Below are 23,789 nucleotides of genomic sequence, written 5' to 3'. Positions count from 1 at the left end.
CCTCACTCCCAAATAAGGTTTACCACAATAATACAATTGTTTGAATGCACCAAAATGGATGAATGAATGTCAAAAACAATAGTGCTACTTCCTATGAAGGATACCGGGTTTAATTTGAAAGAAAAGTGCAGAAAACACGGTGTTGCTACTTTATGAGAAGATAGTAGATCGCAGTAAATATTTTAGCATTCACCAATCATATACTATTTTTTGGTTTTTAGCTATTTAATACACGGCTACAATCTTGGTGTCAGTATTTAATATTTTCCATAAATGCATTATTTAGTAAGTAGTTAAAGGTTTATCACTCAAAAATTATATTTGTTATACATGTGTATGTGTTGAATTTAGATAAGAGTGTCACTTTAATTATAAACGAATTTGGTGTAGGAAGAATAGGTTCAACATAGGATATAACTATCACCCCTTAAAGAGTGGTCAATGGTAACTGTTACCCCTGAATGAGTGGTCAATGGTAAATATCACCCCTTAATGAGTGGTCAATGGTAAATGTCACCCCTTTATGAGTGGTCAATGGTAACTGTTACCCCTAAAGGAGTGGTCAATGGTAATTGTCACCCCTTAATGAGTGGCCAATCGTAACTGTCATTCTTAAATGTGTGGTAAATGGTAACTGTCTTCCTTAAATCAGTGGTCAATGATAATTGTCACCCCTGTATGAGTGATCAATGGTAACTGTCTTCCCTCAATGAATGGTCAATGGTAACTGTTACCCCTTAAGGAGTGGTCATTGGTAACTGTCACCCCTTAATGAGTGGTCAATGGTAACTGTTACCCCTCAAGGAGTGGTCAATGGTAATTGTCACCCCTTAATGAGTGGCCAATCGTAACTGTCATTCTTAAATGTGTGGAAAATGGTAACTGTCTTCCCTAAATGAGTGGTCAATGATAATTGTCACCCCTCAATGAGTGATCAATGGTAACTGTCTTCCCTCAATGAATGGTCAATGGTAACTGTTACCCCTTAAGGAGTGGTCATTGGTAACTGTCACCCCTCAGTGAGTGGTCAATGGTAACTGTTACCCCTTAATGAATAGTCAATGGTAACTGCCACCCCTTAAGGAGAGGTCAAAGGTAATTGTCACCCCTAAATGAGTGGTCAATGGTAACTGTCATCCCTTAAGGAGTGGTCAATGGTAAATGTCACCCCTTAATGAGTGGTCAATGGTAACTGTTACCCCTAAAGGAGTGGTCAATGGTAATTGTCACCCCTTAATGAGTGGCCAATCGTAACTGTCATTCTTAAATGTGTGGTAAATGATAACTGTCTTCCCTAAATGAGTGGTCAATGATAATTGTCACCCCTCAATGAGTGATCAATGGTAACTGTCTTCCCTCAATGAATGGTCAATGGAAACTGTTGCCCCTTAAGGAGTGGTCATTGGTAACTGTCACCCCTCAGTGAGTGGTCAATGGTAACTGTTACCCCTTAATGAATAGTCAATGGTAACTGCCACCCCTTAAGGAGAGGTCAATGGTAATTGTCACCCCTAAATGAGTGGTCAATGGTAACTGTCATCCCTTAAGGAGTGGTCAATGGTAACTATCACCCCTAAATGAGTGGTCAATGGTAACTGTCACCCCTTAATGAGTGGTCAATGGTAATTGTCACCCCTTAATGAGTGGTCAATGGTAATTGTCACCCCTAAATGAGTGGTCAATGGGAACTGTCTTCCCACAGTGAGTGGTAAATGGAAACTGTTACCCCTGAAGGAGTGGTCAATGGTAACTGTTACCCCTTAAGAATTGGTCACTGGTAACTGTCACCCATAATTTTGCCATTGACCACTCATTTAGGGAAAACCGTTAATAATGAACACTAATTAATATTAAATAATCAGAGAGCGAATACAAACCGTTTCACCTTCCGTTCACCAAGTGAGTTATTTTGTTGCATGTGCTGAGGTTGTAAATGTACTTCAGAAATTAGTTCATTTAATAAAACTTTTTTCTCATTTTTTATATCAACACCACTTTATTCATGAGTTGTATTTGTCAATATCTTGTCTTGTTAAGGTTAATTTTGACCCCACGGTTTTCAGTTTTTCAGTTTGACTTTCGTTTAATATTATTTATTTTTCATTTATGAAAAAAAAATGTAAGTAAACTAGGTGAACATATTTTTCATTGAAATGTTTCCTTAAACGGATCCGTTCGTCCTTATTGAAACCTTCATCTGCTTCTTCTTTTTTATCGTTCGAAAACAATACTTCCATCTGAAAGAAATGTGCCGTTAAGATAGCATTTGTAGTTGAACAATTGTACAAATAAACACATATTGGTAACGTAGCTTACGATAGTCTCGGTTTGGGCAGGTTATAGACATATCAAACTAATATGAATACAATTAATAAGTGTTATTCATTCACAGGCAGTAATTTAAAGCTGAGAATAACGTTGCTTCATGTTGTCTAAATAGGTTTGATGTATGTTAGAAATTTATTGGTTTGGTAACGTTATTATAACTTTTAAGCTAATTTCATCAAATCCTATAATAAATTTCATTATTCGTACAACGAACTCGATACTTTCGATTGTAAATATGTTATAATTTTGAATGTCGAAAACACAACCCGTACACTTTTCATAAGTTTCTTTATATAGAATTTCCAGGATGATGAAATCTGTAATCCTAGCAGCAGCACTACTGTGCGCAGCATTGGCCACTCCTCCATATCTTGGTGGAGGCTACGGTAGAGGATACGGAGGCGGTGGCTATGGAATGTATAGAGGAGGGGTTATGGTTTGTATGGAGAAGGAATAGGTGGAGGCTAAGGTGGCTTGGGATATGGTGGCTACGTTGGCGGATACGGAGGTTACGGCGGTGGATACGGAGGCTACGGCGGATGCTGAGGCTACGGCGGCGGCATGGGATATGGTGGCTACGGTGGCGGCATGGGATTTGGTGGCTACGGTGGCGGATAAGGGGGCTACGGAGGCGGATACGGAGGTGGATACGGAAGCGGATACGGAGGTGGATACGGACGCTATAAGAAAGGAAAAAGTAAATATTTTACATTTTAAATATCATTCAATTTTGTCCTTTGAATATGCATTCGTTTATACATTATACTAATTCAATTTGTCGAAACTCTTTCTCTGACTCCTTGAAAGTCCGTTATCTATCCTAATAACTTCAGAATGAACAAACCTTTGCTAAAAAAGATTTGGCCATTAAAGTAGTCATATATCTTAATTATTTCTTCGAATTAAGGCCAAATAATAAGACTGTTTAGTTGTTTATGCGCATACCAGTTAATCACTGTCAATTTTGACATTTTTATATCCAATTCATTTTTCTTAATTCTGAAAAAAAAACTAGAAGAAAAAGCGGCTCTTGAAGTTGTCTGATATAGGTTATATTGCCGTTTTATTAATTGTTATCATAGTTTGTTTCATATTTTTTTAAATTATAGACCATCTTAAATGTCCACTGTTAAATAAAATGAAATAACGAAAATGACTGAAGTAAAATGAAATTCTTGCAATTTTCCTTGTTTATTTTGTCTAAGAGAGTATTGCCTAAGAAAATGTATGTTTATGGTCGTCCATAGCCTTGTATTACCAATATATGTATTTATAATCCCTTTGCTGCTTTTTTCCAGAGTATTGATGAAGTGTCGGCCATTTGTTGGACCACGGACCTTCCACTTTCTCAAGACATCTTTTATCTGAAATAATATAATATATTTTTTTGTAAAATGTTTTAATAAATTGAAACATTTTGGAAAAGGACTCTGTGTTTGAAATATGATTCGCACTTGTTTGCGAGGTTTCCAGCACTTTGAACGAACAAGTGGTTCATGAACACAAACGAAAATGTGCACAATAATAAACATTGTCAATCAAACAGGTTCACGAACAGTAGATCTGTTGAAAAAACCCCCATTTATTTTGTTATTTGAATTACTATTTTAACATACAAAACTTTCCTATCTATTTACTCCAAAACTTCGTGATAGTCAAACAAGTGCTCTATGTCGTTCAACAGAGAAACAAATCCGTAAGCCGAGCTGATTTCTAATACTTAGGGTACGGTTTTAAACAGACTTGACACAGGGCAACTAGTCAAATAGATTGCAGCTACGGCTCTAACTAACGAAGCTTATCAAATAACAATGTACAACAGGCCCTTGCATACATTGGGTTCCTTGGCATTCGTTATGACAAGTCTGTTTGAAAGCAGGCGTTTTTGCAATGTAAGCCGATTTCAACGTCCGTCCTTTTTTCATTTGATCCAGGTAAATGTCCCCACAAATAATAAAGCCAATAGTATGTGTCTTTTAAAACAAATCTGTCTTATTGACTTGTAGGTTGATTTTCTTTAACGAATTGAAATTATCAATATTTTAGAATACGACCTAAAGTTGCGTAAGCGAAAAGATAAATATGAGTTTCGCGTAAAAACCTTGTCGCCTAAATCAAAATTTCATACTTGCATATGACATCAGTCGCAATTTCCCCATATTTTTCTCGAAAAGAAGATCTTTAAGCGCGATAGCTGTTGAAAGCAGCAGGATTCCACGTGACCAATTACAAATACGTATGAATAAAAGTACTATACTTTAGATTGGGATTTTAAAGCATGTTGGTTTCAAGTATTATGTTTTAAATATGTACAAATTCTTTTTTAGACATACAGTGTATGTATGCGTATTATGATACTAATTATGAATGTCAAATAAAAAAACATATTGTTAAACCATTACTATTTACAACTTCATGTTTCTCCTTAAACAATAAACAATGAATTGCTTTGCTCGCTGCACGCCTCCTTTGTAGGAAAACAAAAAACGAGCGAAACTGTTATTATACCATGTAAGAATTGATCAATTGTAAATTTGTAAAAAGCTTTTAAGAGACACACTAATACCTGACATGAAGGGCCACAAGACAGTCAATCAAATTAATTGAGCCTTGAAGTACTCTATAAGCTATCCTATCACAAAGATAATGTAAGTGACTGCAATAAACGTGATGTTGAACATTGTACTTTTTCTATAGGCTTAAATAACCTGTTGGTCCGTAAGTTATTGCCTTTTAAGAAAGGTAATCAAAATAAAATTTGGGTAATCACAATGATGTAGAATACATTTAATCTGAAGTATGTTTGTAAACGCGAATTTAGTGTAGTAACAAAATGTGCAACGTAGGAAGTTACTAGAGCATTTACAAGTACTTTTTTGCTGTTGAAAGGCTACACAATCAAAATCTATAATAACTGTCACCCCTCAAATATTTACCAATCGGTGAGTGGTCAATATTTACTGTCACCCCTAAATGAGTGGTCAATATTGACTGTTACCCCTAAATGAGTGGTCAATATTTACTGTATTCCCTAAATAAGTTGCCAATAATTGTTTTTATCCCTTAATAAGTGTTCAATAGTTACTGTTACCCTTAAATGAGTGGTCAATATTTACTGTAACTCATAAATGTGTGGTCAATATTTACTTTCATCCCTTAATGAGTGGTCAAAATTTACTGTTATCCCTTAATAAGTGGTCAATATTTACTGTATTCCCTAAATGAGTTGCCAATATTTATTTTTATCCCTTAATGAGTGTTCAGTATTTACTGTTACCCCTAAATGAGTGGTCAATATTTACCACTACCCCTAAATGAGTGGTCAATATTTACTGTTACTCCTATTTCAGTGTTCAATATTTACTGTATTCCCTAATGAGTGGCCGATAATTATTGTTATCCCTTAATGACTGGTCAATGGTAACTGTCAGCTCTTAATGAGTGGTCAATGGTAACTGTTACCTCTTAATGAGTGGTCAATGGTAACTGTTACCTCTTAATGAGTGGTCATTGTAACTGATACCCGTTAATGAGTGGTCAATGGTAACTGTTACCTCTTAATGAGTGGCCAAGGGTAACTGATACCTCTTAATAAGTGTTCAATGGTAACTGTTAGCTCTTAATGAGTGGTCAATGGTAACTGTTACCTCTTGATGTGGTCAATGGTAACTGATACCCCTTAATGAGTGGTCAATGGTAACTGTTACCTCTTAATGAGTGGTCAATGGTAACTGTTACCTCTTAATAAGTGTTCAATGGTAACTGTTACCTCTTAATGAGTGGTCAATGGTAACTGTTACCTCTTGAAGTGGTCAATGATAGCTAAGCCCCCTTAATGAGTGGTCAATGGTAACTGTTACCTCTTAATGAGTGGTCAATGGTAACTGTTACCTCTTAATGAGTGGTCAATGGTAACTGATACCCCTTAATGAGTGGTCAATGGTAACTGTCACCCCTTAATGAGTGGTCAATGGTAACTGTCACCTCTTAATGAGTGGTCAATGGTAACTGTCACCTTTTAATGAGTGGTCAATGGTAACTGTTACCTCTTAATGAGTGGTCAATGGTAACTGTTACCTCTTAATGAGTGGTCAATGGTAACTGTTACCTCTTAATGAGTGGTCAATGGTAACTGTTAACTCTTAATGAGTGGTCAATGGTAACTGTCACCTCTTAATGAGTGGTCAATGGTAACTGTCACCTTTTAATGAGTGGTCATGGTAACTGTCACCTCTTAATGAGTGGTCAATGGTAACTGTCACCTCTTAATGAGTGTTCAATGGTAACTGATACCCCTTAGTGAGTGGTCAATGGTAACTGATACACCTTAATGAGTGGTCAATGGTAACTGTTACTTCTTAATGAATGATCAATAGTAACTGATATCCTTTAAAGCTGCACCCTCACAGATACACCACTTTTACAACTTTTTTTATTTTTTGTCTTGGAAAGAGCATTTTTTGCGTGAATATCTGCAAACCAATGATACAAAATTGCTGTCAAAAAATCAGATCGTAGATATTTATATTACCGTTCGAAAATCAATGTTTTATGGCTTAAACCGTTACTAACGGTTTAAGAAAAAATCATAAAACATCAATTTTTGAACCTAAATATAAAAATCTGCGATCTAATTTTTTGTCAGAAGCCTAATATAACTGGTTTTCATGGGTTTTCGCAAAAATTGGCTCGTTCCAAGACAAAAAATAAAAAAAAAACTTGTAAAAAACGATCAATCTGTGAGAGTGCAGCTTTAATTAGTGGTCAATGGAAAATGTAGCCCCTTAATGAGTGATCAATGGCATCCCTTTATGAGTGGCCATTTGTAACTGTCATTCTTAAATGAGTGGTCAATGATAACCGTCACCCCTCAATTGTAACTGTCAATGGTAATGGGGATGCCCGTAAATAACGAACACTAATGAATTTCAAATGAACTTGTGCATACACATTAAATGCAAAGCTTTACGTTTAATTCTTAAAGTACACATACCAATAGACATTTTATTAGCCACTAAAGTAACAGAAGGATATCGGTGATAATTTAAAGTTATGCAAATAACACTAACTTTAAATTTGGTAAAGCAAAGTCATCTTCAAGTCGATCGATTAACTGCTATCGATAGATCACCAATGTTTATTCTAATCAAAATCAATCATGATAAAAAAGAGATGCAAGTAAATGCCCTAGATTGTTGCTATATAAGAGGTGTGATTTTCAGAAAGCGAATACAAACCGTTTCACCTTTCGTTCACCAAGTAAGTTATTTTGTCACATGTGCTCAGGTTGTAAATGTACGTCAGAAATAGGTTCATTTGATGAACCTTTTTTTCTCATTTTTATTTAAACTTCATTTAAACATGAGTTTTTCAACAATATATTGATGCTCTTCTATTTAAGGTTGATTTTGTCCTCACGGTTGTGGAAAAAAAAGTAAACTAGAGGAACATCTATTTCATTGAAATGTTTCCTTAAACGGATACGTTCGTCCTTATTGAAACCATCGGTTTCTTCTATTTTATCCTTCGAAAACAATATTTCCATTTGAAAGAAATGTGCCGTTAAGATAGCATTTGTAGTTGAACAATTGTACAAGTATTCAAATATTGGTAACGTAGCTTACGATAGTCTCGGTTTGGGCAGGTTACATACATTTCAAACTAATAGGAATGCAACTAATAAGGTGTTATTAATTCACAAGCAATACTTTCAAGCAGAGTATTACGTTGCTTCACATTGTCTAAATAGGTTTGATGTAAGTTAGAAATTGATTGCATTTTGTTTGATAACGTTTTTATAACTTATAAGCCAATTTCATCAAATGCTATTATATATTTCATTATTCGTTCAACAAACTCGATACTTTCGATTATAAATATGTTATAATTTTAAATGTCAATAACACAACCCCTTCACTTTTCATAAGTTTCTTTCTATAAAATTTCCAGGATGATGAAATCTGTAATCCTAGCAGCAGCACTACTGTGCGCAGCATTGGCCACTCCTCCATATTATGGTGGAGGTAGAGGATACGGAGGCGGAAGCTACGGCGGTTTGTACGGAGGCGGAGGCTACGGAGGCGGAGGCTACGGCGGTTTGTACGGAGGCGGAGGCTACGGCGGTTTGTACGGAGGCTACGGTGGCGGATACGGAGGCGGATATGGAGGTGGATATGGAAGCGGATACGGAGGGGGCTACGGAGGCGGATACGGAGGCCTCGGTGGTATGTACGGAGGCTACGGTGGCGGATACGGTGGACTAGGTGGCGGCTACGGCATGTACGGAGGCGGAGGCATGTACGGAGGCGGGGGCTACGGGGGTTTGTACGGAGGCTACGGTGGCGGATTAGGGGGCTACGGAGGCGGATACGGAGGCGGATACGGAGGTGGATACGGACGATATACGAAAGGAAAAAGTAAATATTTTACATTTTGAAAATCATTTACATTTGTACTTTGAATATGCATTCGTGTATACATTATATAGTAATTCAATTTGACGAAACTCTTTCTTTCTCTGTCCGTCATATGCATCCTTGATTGTCCGTTATCTATCCTTATAACTTCAGAATGAACAAACCTTTGCTAAAAAAGATTTGGTCATTAAATTAGTCAGATTTCTTAATTATTTCTTCGGCCAAATGATAATACTGTATAGTTAATATTCCCGTTTTATTAAGTGTTATTATTATATCTTGTTCCATATTTTTTTTATTATAGACCATCTTAAATGACCACTGTTGAATAAAATGAAATAACGAAAATGACTGAAGTAAAATGTAATTCTTGCTATTTTCCATGTTTATTTTGTGTAAAAAAGTGTTGCCAAAGTAAATGTATGTTTATGGTCGTACTTAGCCTTGTATTACCAATAAATGTATTTATAATCCCTTTGCTGCTCTTTTCCAGAGTATTGATGAAATGTCGACCATATTTTGAACAACGGACCTTCCACTTTCTCAAGACAGTTTTTATCTGAAATAAAAACATAATCTTTTGTAAAATGTTTTAATAAATTGAAACATTTTTCGAAAAGGACTTAGTTGTTTCTGAAATATGATTCGCACTTGTTTGCGAGGTTTCCAGCACTTTGCACGTACAAGTGGTTCATGAACACAAGCGAAACGGGGGTTATTATCCCTGCATACACCATTATTTCTCGAACTATTTTTTATCGGCTGAATCCGCTGTAAAAGAAAAAGGTTACACATCGATAACCTCATTTGCTGCTATAAAACTGTAAAATACAAAAAAGAGTTTGCTGCGCTAGTTGCAAGCTTGTCATGTTTTTTAGCAGATGAAAGGTCATTGTCTCAACAAATACTTAAGACAGGTGTTGATTTATAAGATCGTCTATGACACATTCTGTGGGACATAGACATGCTTAAAACAAAATATTTTCCAATGTGTCTCTATAAGAACAACGACAAATGCAGCAAAGTACATTTACCTTATTCAGCACTATCAATATTCTTGTATGCACACCGTTATAAGAATAGCACACAAACGAAAATGTGCACAATAATAAACATTGTCAATCAAACAGGTTCACGAACAGTAGATCTGTTGCAAAAAAAACATTTATTTTGTTATTTGAATTACTATTTTAACATACAAAACTTTCCTATCTATTTACTCCAAAACTTCGTGATAGTTTACAAGTGCTCTATGTCGTTCAACAGAGAAACAAATCCGTAAGCCGAGCTGATTTTTAATATTTAGGGTACGGTTTTAAACAGACTTGACACAGGGCAACTAGTCAAATAGATTGCAGCTACGGCTCTAACTAACGAAGCTTATCAAATAACAATGTACAACAGGCCCTTGCATACATTGGGTTCCTTGGCATTCGTTATGACAAGTCTGTTTGAAAGCAGGCGTTTTTGCAATGTAAGCCGATTTCAACGTCCGTCCTTTTTTCATTTGATCCAGGTAAATGTCCCCACAAATAATAAAGCCAATAGTATGTGTCTTTTAAAACAAATCTGTCTTATTGACTTGTAGGTTGATTTTCTTTAACGAATTGAAATTATCAATATTTTAGAATACGACCTAAAGTTGCGTAAGCGAAAAGATAAATATGAGTTTCGCGTAAAAACCTTGTCGCCTAAATCAAAATTTCATACTTGCATATGACATCAGTCGCAATTTCCCCATATTTTTCTCGAAAAGAAGATCTTTAAGCGCGATAGCTGTTGAAAGCAGCAGGATTCCACGTGACCAATTACAAATACGTATGAATAAAAGTACTATACTTTAGATTGGGATTTTAAAGCATGTTGGTTTCAAGTATTATGTTTTAAATATGTACAAATTCTTTTTTAGACATACAGTGTATGTATGCGTATTATGATACTAATTATGAATGTCAAATAAAAAACATATTGTTAAATCATTACTATTTACAACTTCATGTTTCTCCTTAAACAATAAACAATGAATCGCTTTGCTCGCTGCACGCCTCCTTTGTAGGAAAACAAAAAACGAGCGAAACTGTTATTATACCATGTAAGAATTGATCAATTGTAAATTTGTAAAAAGCTTTTAAGAGACACACTAATACCTGACATGAAGGGCCACAAGACAGTCAATCAAATTAATTGAGCCTTTGAAGTACTCTATAAGCTATCCTATCACAAAGATAATGTAAGTAACTGCAATAAACGTGATGTTGAACATTGTACTTTTTCTATAGGCTTAAATAACCTGTTTGTCCGTAAGTTATTGCCTTTTAAGAAAGGTAATCAAAATAAAATTTGGGTAATCACAATGATGTAGAATACATTTAATCTGAAGTATGTTTGTAAACGCGAATTTAGTGTAGTAACAAAATGTGCAACGTAGGAAGTTACTAGAGCATTTACAAGTACTTTTTGCTGTTGAAAGGCTACACAATCAAAATCTATAATAACTGTCACCCCTCAAATATTTACCAAACGGTGAGTGGTCAATATTTACTGTCACCCCTAAATGAGTGGTCAATATTTACTGTCACCCCTAAATCCGTGGTCAATATTAATTGTCACTCCTAAATGAGTGGTCAATATTTACTGTCACCCCTAAATGCGTGGTCAATATTAATTGTCACTCCTAAATGAGTGGTCAATATTTACTGTCACCCCTAAATGAGTGCTCAATATTGACTGTTACCCCTAAATGAGTGGTCAATATTTACTGTATTCCCTAAATAAGTTGCCAATAATTGTTTTTATCCCTTAATAAGTGTTCAATAGTTACTGTTACCCTTAAATGAGTGGTCAATATTTACTGTAACTCATAAATGTGTGGTCAATATTTACTTTCATCCCTTAATGAGTGGTCAAAATTTACTGTTATCCCTTAATAAGTGGTCAATATTTACTGTATTCCCTAAATGAGTTGCCAATATTTATTTTTATCCCTTAATGAGTGTTCAGTATTTACTGTTACCCCTAAATGAGTGGTCAATATTTACCATTACCCCTAAATGAGTGGTCAATATTTACTGTTACTCCTATTTGCGTGTTCAATATTTACTGTATTCCCTAATGAGTGGCCGATAATTATTGTTATCCCTTAATGACTGGTCAATGGTAACTGTCAGCTCTTAATGAGTGGTCAATGGTAACTGTTACCTCTTAATGAGTGGTCAATGGTAACTGTTACCTCTTAATGAGTGGTCAATGGTAACTGATACCCGTTAATGAGTGGTCAATGGTAACTGTTACCTCTTAATGAGTGGCCAATGGTAACTGATACCTCTTAATAAGTGTTCAATGGTAACTGTTAGCTCTTAATGAGTGGTCGATGGTAACTGTTACCTCTTGATGTGGTCAATGGTAACTGATACCCCTTAATGAGTGGTCAATGGTAACTGTTACCTCCTAATGAGTGGTCAATGGTAACTGTTACCTCTTAATGAGTGGCCAATGGTTACTGTTACCTCTTAATAAGTGTTTAATGGTAACTGTTACCTCTTAATGAGTGGTCAATGGTAACTGTTACCTCTTGATGTGGTCAATGGTAACTGATACCCCTTAATGAGTGGTCAATGGTAACTGATACCCCTTAATGAGTGGTCAATGGTAACTGTCACCCCTTAATGAGTGGTCAATGGTAACTGTCACCCCTTAATGAGTGGTCAATGGTAACTGTCACCTCTTAATGAGTGGTCAATGGTAACTGTTACCTCTTAATGAGTGGTCAATGGTAACTGTTACCTCTTAATGAGTGTTCAATGGTAACTGATACCCCTTAATGAGTGGTCAATGGTAACTGATACACCTTAATGAGTGGTCAATGGTCAATGTAGCCCCTTAATGAATGATCAATAGTAACTGATATCCTTTAAAGCTGCACCCTCACAGATACACCACTTTTACAACTTTTTTATTTTTTGTCTTGGAAAGAGCATTTTTTGCGTGAATATCTGCAAACCAATGATATAAGATTGCTGACAAAAAATCAGATCGTAGATGTTTATATTACCGTTCGAAAATCAATGTTTTATGGCATAAACCGTTACTCATGGTTTAAGAAAAAATCATAAAACATCAATTTTTGAACCTAAATATAAAAATCTGCGATCTAATTTTTTGTCAGCAGTCTAATATAACTGGTTTTCATGGGTTTTCGCAAAAATTGGCTCGTTCCAAGACAAAAAATAAAAAAAAACTTGTCAAAAACGATTAATCTGTGAGAGTGCAGCTTTAATTAGTGGTCAATGGAAAATGTAGCCCCTTAATGAGTGATCAATGGCATCCCTTTATGAGTGGCCATTTGTAACTGTCATTCTTAAATGAGTGGTCAATGATAACCGTCACCCCTCAATTGTAACTGTCAATGGTAATGGGGATGCCCGTAAATAACGAACACTAATGAATTTCAAATGAACTTGTGCATACACATTAAATGCAAAGCTTTACGTTTAATTCTTAAAGTACACATACCAATAGACATTTTATTAGCCACTAAAGTAACAGAAGGATATCGGTGATAATTTAAAGTTATGCAAATAACACTAACTTTAAATTTGGTAAAGCAAAGTCATGTTCAAGTCGATCGATTAACTGCTATCGATAGATCACCAATGTTTATTCTAAGCAAAATCAATCATGATAAAAAAGAGATGCAAGTAAATGCCCTAGATTGTTGCTATATAAGAGGTGTGATTTTCAGAAAGCGAATACAAACCGTTTCACCTTTCGTTCACCAAGTAAGTTATTTTGTCACATGTGCTCAGGTTGTAAATGTACGTCAGAAATAGGTTCATTTGATGAACCTTTTTTTCTCATTTTTATTTAAACTCCATTTAAACATGAGTTTTTCAACAATATATTGATGCTCTTCTATTTAAGGTTGATTTTGTCCGCACGGTTGTGGAAAAATAAGTAAACTAGAGGAACATCTATTTCATTGAAATGTTTCCTTAAACGGATACGTTCGTCCTTATTGAAACCATCGGTTTCTTCTATTTTATCCTTCGAAAACAATATTTCCATTTGAAAGAAATGTGCCGTTAAGATAGCATTTGTAGTTGAACAATTGTACAAGTATTCAAATATTGGTAACGTAGCTTACGATAGTCTCGGTTTGGGCAGGTTACATACATTTCAAACTAATAGGAATGCAACTAATAAGGTGTTATTAATTCACAAGCAATACTTTCAAGCAGAGTATTACGTTGCTTCACATTGTCTAAATAGGTTTGATGTAAGTTAGAAATTGATTGCATTTTGTTTGATAACGTTTTTATAACTTATAAGCCAATTTCATCAAATGCTATTATGTATTTCATTATTCGTTCAACAAACTCGATACTTTCGATTGTAAATATGTTATAATTTTAAATGTCAATAACACAACCCCTTCACTTTTCATAAGTTTCTTTCTATAAAATTTCCAGGATGATGAAATCTGTAATCCTAGCAGCAGCACTACTGTGCGCAGCATTGGCCACTCCTCCATATTATGGTGGAGGTGGAGGATACGGAGGCGGAGGCGGAAGCTACGGCGGTTTGTACGGAGGCGGAGGCGGAAGCTACGGAGGCGGAGGCTACGGCGGTTTGTACGGAGGCGGAGGCTACGGCGGTTTGTACGGAGGCTACGGTGGCGGATACGGAGGCGGATATGGAGGTGGATATGGAAGCGGATACGGAGGGGGCTACGGAGGCGGATACGGAGGCCTCGGTGGTATGTACGGAGGCTACGGTGGCGGATACGGTGGACTAGGTGGCGGCTACGGCATGTACGGAGGCGGAGGCATGTACGGAGGCGGGGGCTACGGGGGTTTGTACGGAGGCTACGGTGGCGGATTAGGGGGCTACGGAGGCGGATACGGAGGCGGATACGGAGGTGGATACGGACGATATACGAAAGGAAAAAGTAAATATTTTACATTTTAAAAATCATTTACATTTGTACTTTGAATATGCATTCGTGTATACATTATATAGTAATTCAATTTGACGAAACTCTTTCTTTCTCTGTCCGTCATATGCATCATTGATTGTCCGTTATCTATCCTTATAACTTCAGAATGAACAAACCTTTGCTAAAAAAGATTTGGTCATTAAATTAGTCAGATTTCTTAATTATTTCTTCGGCCAAATGATAATACTGTATAGTTAATATTCCCGTTTTATTAAGTGTTATTATTATATCTTGTTCCATATTTTTTTTATTATAGACCATCTTAAATGACCACTGTTGAATAAAATGAAATAACGAAAATGACTGAAGTAAAATGTAATTCTTGCTATTTTCCATGTTTATTTTGTGTAAAAAAGTGTTGCCAAAGTAAATGTATGTTTATGGTCGTACTTAGCCTTGTATTACCAATAAATGTATTTATAATCCCTTTGCTGCTCTTTTCCAGAGTATTGATGAAGTGTCGACCATATTTTGAACAACGGACCTTCCACATTCTCAAGACAGTTTTTATCTGAAATAAAATCATAATCTTTTGTAAAATGTTTTAATAAATTGAAACATTTTTCGAAAAGGACTTAGTTGTTTCTGAAATATGATTCGCACTTGTTTGCGAGGTTTCCAGCACTTTGCACGTACAAGTGGTTCATGAGCACAAGCAAAACGGGGGTTATTATCCCTGCATACACCATTATTTCTCGAACTATTTTTTTTATCGGCTGAATCCGCTGTAAAAGAAATAGGTTACACATCGATAACCTCATTTGCTGCTATAAAACTGTAAAATACAAAAAAGAGTTTGCTGCGCTAGTTGCAAGCTTGTCATGTTTTTTAGCAGATGAAAGGTCATTGTCTCAACAAATACTTAAGACAGGTGTTGATTTATAAGATCGTCTATGACACATTCTGTGGGACATAGACATGCTTAAAACAAAATATTTTCCAATGTGTCTCTATAAGAACAACGACAAATGCAGCAAAGTACATTTACCTTATTCAGCACTATCAATATTCTTGTATGCACACCGTTATAAGAATAGCACATCTATTCACATACCAAACGAGTACCAGTTCTAGGATGTGGGCTGATAATGAATACATTTACCAGGATAAGAAACTTTGGTTAGATAAAGAAATACATTTCAATGATGATGATCAACAAGTGTTTAGAAAACTGAAAAAGATTGGAATATGAACAGTAACTGAATATAATTCGATGTCGCTGAACCAAAAATGTTATGTTGTTACGTGTCCTTAAATTCTAGAGTTGTATCTGAGACATTTGGCGAATTTGATTTCAAAAGACATTTTTGCCAGTTTCTCTTAATTGTTCTTCCTTAATTTTTGGCGAGTTTGCTTCTTTTGTATACAATGTCACGTTGGCGTTCGACAGCACTTGAATTTAGATATAATTCAGTTAAACTTAGGTTTTATGTATCTAATTACTCATCATTTCAACGCTTCTTCTTCACCTCCGATTATAGACATACTGTGACGGAAGTCACTCATTGCTGTGTTTCGATCATAGATTCCCGTGACGGATATTCGAATATTCTAATTGTAGAGCCCATTATAGGGCTACAAATAATTTAAGCGTGGTCGCCTGTCTACGCAAAATTGGCAGGTGAACAGACCGAGTTCGGTATTGTGCTGCTCATTTGCTTTGCGCCAGATAACCAGAATCGATACGAAATCGCGACCAAACTGTGTAATAAAGAAAACTAACAACACTGGCAAAATTAACAGCAAGGGAGAGAACTTTGAATAAGATGTTAATATGTGTAGGGTATGTTATACCAATATACTAATCACTATTACCGGCACAACCTGTTCTGTCCCTGTGCATTGTTTGATGTGAACATTACGATACTAAATAAAACAACAACAAATCATAAAACACTAGCTATGAAAGATCAAACTAATTAAAACAATTCAAGTAAACACAACTCTCGGGCTAAGGTTGAAACCAGAATATATATTTAGGCTTATTATTTATGAAATGAACATAATCTAATATTACAAGTGAAACTCTAGAAACTTGTAGAAACATAGCTTCACCTAGTAGGTGTAGAACATTTTGTCACATAAAACGTTTATTGATAAATTACAGTGAATTTCAAAAGAATGACTACGAACAAACCGAGGGGTGAATGCGAAAAGGTTCTAAGTGGCATTAAATAAAGAAGAAGATAGAACCTTTTCGCTTTCACCCCTCGAAATGTACTCATGAAGATATTGTCTGTTTGCGCAAACCCTGTGGCCGTTTTATAACATAAGCATTGCGTTCGAACTCATCTCTGCTTTAATAGATTCACTAGAATTTGTGTCAACAGTTCCTAAGAGTAACGAATGTCACTAGGCCCTTCATCACGAGGACATGGTTTTTAGAAGAGCAGGTCTTGTTAGCGGAATATCGGCTGGTCCAGGTGGTTTGCGCTAGATCACCACACTGCCGTCATCTTTCAACTGTGCATTAAACGAGTTAACTGTGTTCGCAAAATGTTCCGCCACCTGACCAGGTCCTCGATAACATTCGCTGAGTTTTACCTTATACGAGTTAGAGCGTAACTAATTCCCTGAAAAGTTAAGGTAACACCAATCATCAATTTTCACAACTATATATCTGTTCCTACTGTGAGATATGTTTTTTTACAAATGGACAATGTCACCAACACTTTGACCACTCGCTTAAACAGTGGTTGTCACATCTCTGCGTATGCTTTTCTAAAATGATATTCCTATCTGAAAGTGTAATTTGCTAATGGATGAACTGGTCTATCTGCGTCAAGATCTCACGCGCAAATAAACCTTCTACTTCGGATTCGCGAATTCGACAGTTCTTCATTAGTCACAGGCCCTACGCCCTACGCCTTGCTCAAGACGAAACAGTTCATACTTAAGCTCAGCTATAGCCCTTTCAGCCACAGGACGTTTATTAACATTTTAGACGCGACCGATTTCAAGTGTTTCTTTGTCTTTAAGTGCAACAATTCCTGGCGCAGGATCCTCAGAATCAAAACATTTTTGCCATCATTTAATCATCAGGGATTTAATTCCAACATAAAGTTCAACAGAGTGTTTTGAAGAGTGATATTCTTTTTATTTCCTACAATGCAAGCTGTCGTTAATGCCCTCACAGTTTCTCTTAACACCATTAATAACTCTTTATTGCGTTTCAGAACATCAACTGCGAAAGAGACACCGATTATTTCAGGAGAATCTTCAGATAAGTGTTTTGTGAGGTATTTTGGAAATGATTTCAAGGAGGCCCATACATGACATGATTCACTTACTCTATCCATTGCTTAACGTGTGTCCAAGGCATAAAGTGTCTCTTCAAAACCGGCTGAAGTTGATGTTTTTATGGGTGATAGAGAAGGATATGAGGAGCGGTAGCAAGACCTTCGATAAATGAGCTAGGCACACATAGCTGTTCAGTAGAGGGATCTAACGGATCTAAACAAATTGTCTTTCGAGATTGTAGAAACTGTCAGATAATGCTTAACTTGTTCGATTTAAGTAAGCTTTTTAAGGCCTTGTACCATTTTTCAAATCGGCAATTAAGTTTAATGTGAAAAAATACTGTAGCAAAGTTTATGAGAATTCCGGAATTAATCTCTTTTGATCTATCAATAATTCTGATTCTGATTGAAGACGATATAAGGTCTCAGTGCTTAATACTTATGACTTTTCAACGCTCTATACATCTATTCCACAATCCTTTGTAACAATCAAATTGGCTCCTCTTATTAAAAAAACTTTTGCGAGGGAGAACACTACTTATATGGCAGTTAATGATAAAAAAGGTTTTTTTAACCAATTATCGCTCAGATAAATATATCTATTGGACATGCTGCTTTACTTGCAGACCTCTTTTTATACTGCTATGAAAGTGAATATATGTTGAAATTATCTAAATCTGGAGATCTCGCTCTTGTTGATAAAGTAAATAGCATTTTAAGATATATTGATGATATTCTAAGTTTGGATAATCCTGTGTTTACAGATAATATTCAATCGATATACCCTTCACAATTGCATCTTAATAAATCTAATACATCCGATTTAAAAGCATTCTATTTAGATCTGCAACTCAAAGTTAAGGAAGATATATTGAGTATCAATCTTTATGATAAACGTGATGATTTTAATTAAATAATAATCAATTACCATTCTTTAGATGTAGATGTTCCTAGTTCACCATCATATGGTGTTTTTATTGCACAGTTGATAAAATTTGCTAGAATATGTACAGATATAAATAAATTCAGCTCTCGCAGTAAACTTATGACGGAAAAACTTCTAAAACAGGGTTTCAGATATTAAAAAATTAAGGAAAACTTTCTCAAATTGTGTTAATGGTCATTATAATCTTATATCAAAGTACAATAGTAGTCTTAAATCGCTGATTGCTGATAGTATTGCTCATCCCGATTTTTGTGGTGATGTTTCAAAGAAAATCCGTGAAATTAAAATGTTTCCAGCAGGTAGTTGGGCAGATAGACTCAATGAATTACTTGGATTTATTTAAACCGTGGATATAAGGCAACACTTTGAAGAGTACTTGCCTTCTAGTTTTTGAAGATAAATTCCTGAAACAAAATATAGGGTTGAATATAGCATCCTAACATAACTAAGCTTTAAGTCCTTTGATTTTATGAAAATTTTGCAAATTCATGTTATCTTTAAAACCTTATTTGGCTGGCTCGGAGTGTTTTGGCATGTTACGTCATTCTTTTCAAACATTTTACATAGGTAATCATTTGGAAGAAAGGCTATTTAACTAAAATATGTCGCTTTTATTTTTTATAATGTTTTCTTTATTCGTTCCCAGTTTTAGTACAATGATGGTTTTTATTATGAAACGCAATGATCACACAGTTTTAAACCTTTTATGTTATAAGGCAGGCTATGTGTGATGCTCATAGTTTCAAACAATGACTGCATCGTATCTTCGAAAAGTTTTGCATTAGGTACTCTGAATTGTATTCCTCCGTCTGCAGAAAGAGTTGGGATCTTTAATCATTGAAGTACTTGGGGTTTACCTATAAGTTTATTATTATTTGTTTTATTATTCAGTTTCCTCAAGTTAATGCATTTTTTAATAAGATTTACCTTTTACGTTTTTTCTTTATTTAGAATTGTTGGGATAAGAGAAAGGTTTGTGCACGTAAACAGGTTTAAACCCCCAGTAAATTTGCATTTTACTGGCCGTTCCAAGGCGGTGCCTTACACTCCTTGATAAACATACCTAGTTTTTTTATATAAAGTGTGTATGCACTGTGCTGTTTGTGTAGTTTTGTGCTGTTCTTCCATGTTTCTTGTTCTTGTCTTTTTTTTTGTTTTTGTGTTCTATGTCTTTGGCGTTTACCTAGTGCTATTAAACCGGGTTTATGTTTAAACTTTTTGCTACTGAGCTTGTTTTTGTAGTTTTTCACATAAGTAATGAGTGCCACTTAGATCGGAATCCTCCGGCTGTACTCGTATATCTAAATAAGCAGAACGAGTTGTGAACGGGAATTTTGACCTATTGTCTAAAACATCATTAAGATTAACACACCTTAAAACTGTCTTGAGTTTTAATTTTGAACTTGCAGATCTGACAAGTTCGCTCATTACGTTCTTGGGCATTTCTACAAGAAAAGTCAGATAGAACATTAGCTGGACCTGCAAGGTGTCTTAAATTTATGGTGTGCCGTCTGACTGTGGAGAGAAATGACGTCACAAGCAGACTGGTTGGGAACACACCATGTCATATGTTTCCGACAACCATAAAACATGGCTGACTGTCCGTTAGAAAAAAATGGTGTTTTTTCTTATTATTAATTCATCCTATACACACTTAATGTACAACATATGGTGTTTATCATGTAAAGCTTATTTAAGAAGTGAGAGTAGTGCCCAAACGGAAAACAATAGACATTTTCATATTGTTAATCAAACAGATAAACAGAAGAAAAAAAGACAAAGAAAGATATAATTTATAACCGCACCACCCTCCCCCTTACCCCCAACAAAAAATAAAGAAAAGAAGCATTCGTAAACTTATAAATTATAAACGAAAATATAGAAATAATAAAAAACTATACTAGAGGGTGTTGCTTAAATGTAATACATGCCATTTCTGATCGTGGACTGTTTATTTGGCATTCATAAATGCAATTTCATGTTCGATTTTGTATCTTAAACCTAGGTAGCTTTTAAAAGCTATAAAGGTTGGAGTAATATCTTAGCTTCATAAATTATATAAACTATTTTAACAACACAATCAAGAAAATAATGAAACGACTATAATTCGTTTTTTGAATTTTTTTTCAAAAACTTCCGATTTTAATATTAAGACATATTAGGATATCAATTGACAAGAATAGATTAATAAGAATGTTCCACACATTTTGTATAAGTTTACATTAAAAAAACGAAGTTCCATTGTCTCAATACATTCAGAACGGAATTGACATATTAGCTGTAGTTTGTGAGCATGCATTGATGCAGGTATCTGTTTGTGCGTGTAAGTCTATAAATGTATTTGTACTGGAAGGTTTTTAGTGTTGTATATATAATAAATATTAATGGCAATGTAATGTTCCTTGAATTTGATTCCATTTTCTTCATTACCATGGTTTGCTTTTAGGGTTTTTAATTGCATGATATACACACTTTTATTCGTTTTTTGATTACAATTTTCAACCTTTTTATGTTGCACAAATTTGAAATCTTAGTCATAATCATTTATCATAGTACACACTAGTTTCATTTACTTTTTTGTCGGAGTTATTCCATAAAATTGTTTTACTTTAACTATTATTTCCGATGTATTTGCTTATTTTAGACCATGATAAGAGTACTTCTGCTAAAGATGTACATTTTTGTACAATGATGTTTATTGTTTCGTGGTCGAGATTACTTTCAAGAACCAACCTGCCTCCAAATTTATGTTAAGCGTCATTTCAGAAGGTTTTGTATTGATGCCTATTTGTTTCATCCGGTAACCTCTTCAACCATGACGCTTTGATTGATTGATTTAACACTTAAATATTTGGAACTCTAAGGCCACCATCTTTAAAATCGTTCATAAGTTTGTTTTTTTTTAATTCTTTTCGGGTTTACAATTCCAAATAAATTTAAAAATTGACGCTGTCATTAAGGATGTATTTAGGTGGAGAAGGTAGAACTGCCAGTGGAAAGGTAAGTTATGGAAGTGGAAATGTTTTAACTACTGTAACTTTTCCCAAAAGCGTCATTATTCTGTGTTGCCAACTTTAAAGACAATTCTTGAAACTTTGTAGCTTTGGAACAAGTTTATTTTGAATTATATTGGTATTGCTCTAGATCTTATTTAAAACGATTCCAAGCGTTTTGGCTTCATGACTGACGTTTTGAAACTGATAACTATCTAAGTATGCAACATATGATGATTTTAAATTCCCTACTCTTAAGATTGTTGATTTTGATGAATTTGATTTGCGGCCAGATATGTATCTAAAGTTTCCAGTTGTTTATATCAAATTTTCGAAAGATGTGATGGTGCCATCGTTTATGTATGTAACATCGTTTGCAAAACGAGATTGTTTTACTTCATTGTTATTTTATTGTATCCCTTTAATCGTTTACTTTTCTATATTGTATAAGATCAATACAAATGATAAATATATTGATTTTCCCTTATTTACTAGCACTTTTATCATAACTGAAAATGAACAAATGTCAAACTGAAACCCGAGGTGACAGAACAAAGCTTTAATAAAAAATATACTGTTGATGTTTGTCAGGTATATCAGCAAAGCCGAATAAAAAGTATTGGTTTATATTTAGTTGTTTGATTGACCCTAAAGATATGTCAATAGCTGTCAATCGATCAACTTGGAGATGATTTCTTAAAATCCTTGCGAAACCGCACAGCTAAAACGATAAACATAAAGGCATTACAAATGCATTTTTGCGTATGATACACACAATTGAATAAGCCCTACTGCAATTACAGTTAACCATGTTCGGTGTTTCTGAGATGAAAGGTCGGCAATTACATCATTTACTTCTTAACATAACGTGTATCCCTAGGTTCACAGTTATGCAGTTGCTTAGCTCAACTGTATTTAAACGTTCTAGTGGTGAAACTTGTGTACACAAAATGAATTACTTAGCTGACTGTTTCGCAAGACGAAAGCATGATACAGCCAGAGAGTAAATTGATTAACGTCAAAACAGACATGCAAGATGTAAGACTAACAAACTTGCTAATAAATTGGAAAAGTACAACATTTTCTCTTTTGTCTCTTTGTTCTGTTTATCTTCCATTCATGCATGCATTGATATATGATAACATTTATGACTTTTGCCTTGTATGTCGAATGATAAGCAAAATTGATTCGACAAAAACACGTCTCAAAATGAGGACAATATGCCGATAAACTAACGTGTTCAACCCACTGAAAGATTGTTTAAAATACAACCCAGTGACGAACTACAAAGTTAATTGATCACTAAAATTGTATTACATTTAAACGCATTGTGTGGTTTGTCGTACATTTCTGTAGTTATGTAAATCAAGTATGTTATTGTTTCATGTCGAACACTGGTGGTCTACCAAGGCAATCACATTAAACCCCAAAGAGATCAATGTTAGTAAGATTTGTTTAATTTTACACTTATAAATCGGTTGTGAACAAGCCATGATTAGCTTACATTCGGTGATATAGATCAATCCTATTTATTGGTAAAAGTCTTATACGACAAATAAATGCATAAATCTTTTTTCCACGTTTATTCAACTCTTTTAGGCAAAATCATGTCTATCTTCGGGAAAAGATAACTAGTACTTTAGATCGGATACATAATATGTGTTACCTGCTGTTTGTCCGCCTAGTAGGTGTTGCGCACTTTACACACGCTATGTAATCAATCAAATCACGGTCGTCTACTCTCGGGAGTAATAGTTTTAATAGTATTCTCTTTTATTCACTATACATTTATACAACATGCCCATAAGTATTCACATATAACAATAATACATTCACCTGTGATAAAAAAAATCGAAATTATATTCACGATAT

General features: G+C 35.0%; 2 protein-coding genes across 2 annotated transcripts; both read left to right on the top strand.

Annotated features, from left to right (window-relative positions):
• The first annotated feature begins 7,528 nt into the window (after positions 1–7,528).
• Positions 7,529–9,294, top strand: LOC128211162 (acanthoscurrin-1-like). Its single transcript, XM_052915619.1, has 3 exons — positions 7,529–7,587; positions 8,278–8,744; positions 9,238–9,294. Exons 2-3 carry the CDS (start codon positions 8,279–8,281, stop codon positions 9,243–9,245), a joined length of 474 nt encoding a protein of 157 aa, XP_052771579.1. The 5' UTR covers positions 7,529–7,587; position 8,278; the 3' UTR covers positions 9,246–9,294.
• Positions 9,295–13,511: 4,217 nt separating this feature from the next.
• Positions 13,512–15,192, top strand: LOC128210860 (acanthoscurrin-2-like). Its single transcript, XM_052915212.1, has 3 exons — positions 13,512–13,522; positions 14,213–14,691; positions 15,185–15,192. Exons 2-3 carry the CDS (start codon positions 14,214–14,216, stop codon positions 15,190–15,192), a joined length of 486 nt encoding a protein of 161 aa, XP_052771172.1. The 5' UTR covers positions 13,512–13,522; position 14,213.
• The last annotated feature ends 8,597 nt before the right edge of the window (positions 15,193–23,789 follow it).

Source organism: Mya arenaria, chromosome 12, assembly GCF_026914265.1.
Source record: "Mya arenaria isolate MELC-2E11 chromosome 12, ASM2691426v1".
Classification (NCBI taxonomy): Eukaryota; Metazoa; Mollusca; class Bivalvia; order Myida; family Myidae; genus Mya; species Mya arenaria.
The sequence above is the reverse complement of the archived record's forward strand: the minus strand, read 5'-3'. Positions and strand labels throughout refer to the sequence as shown.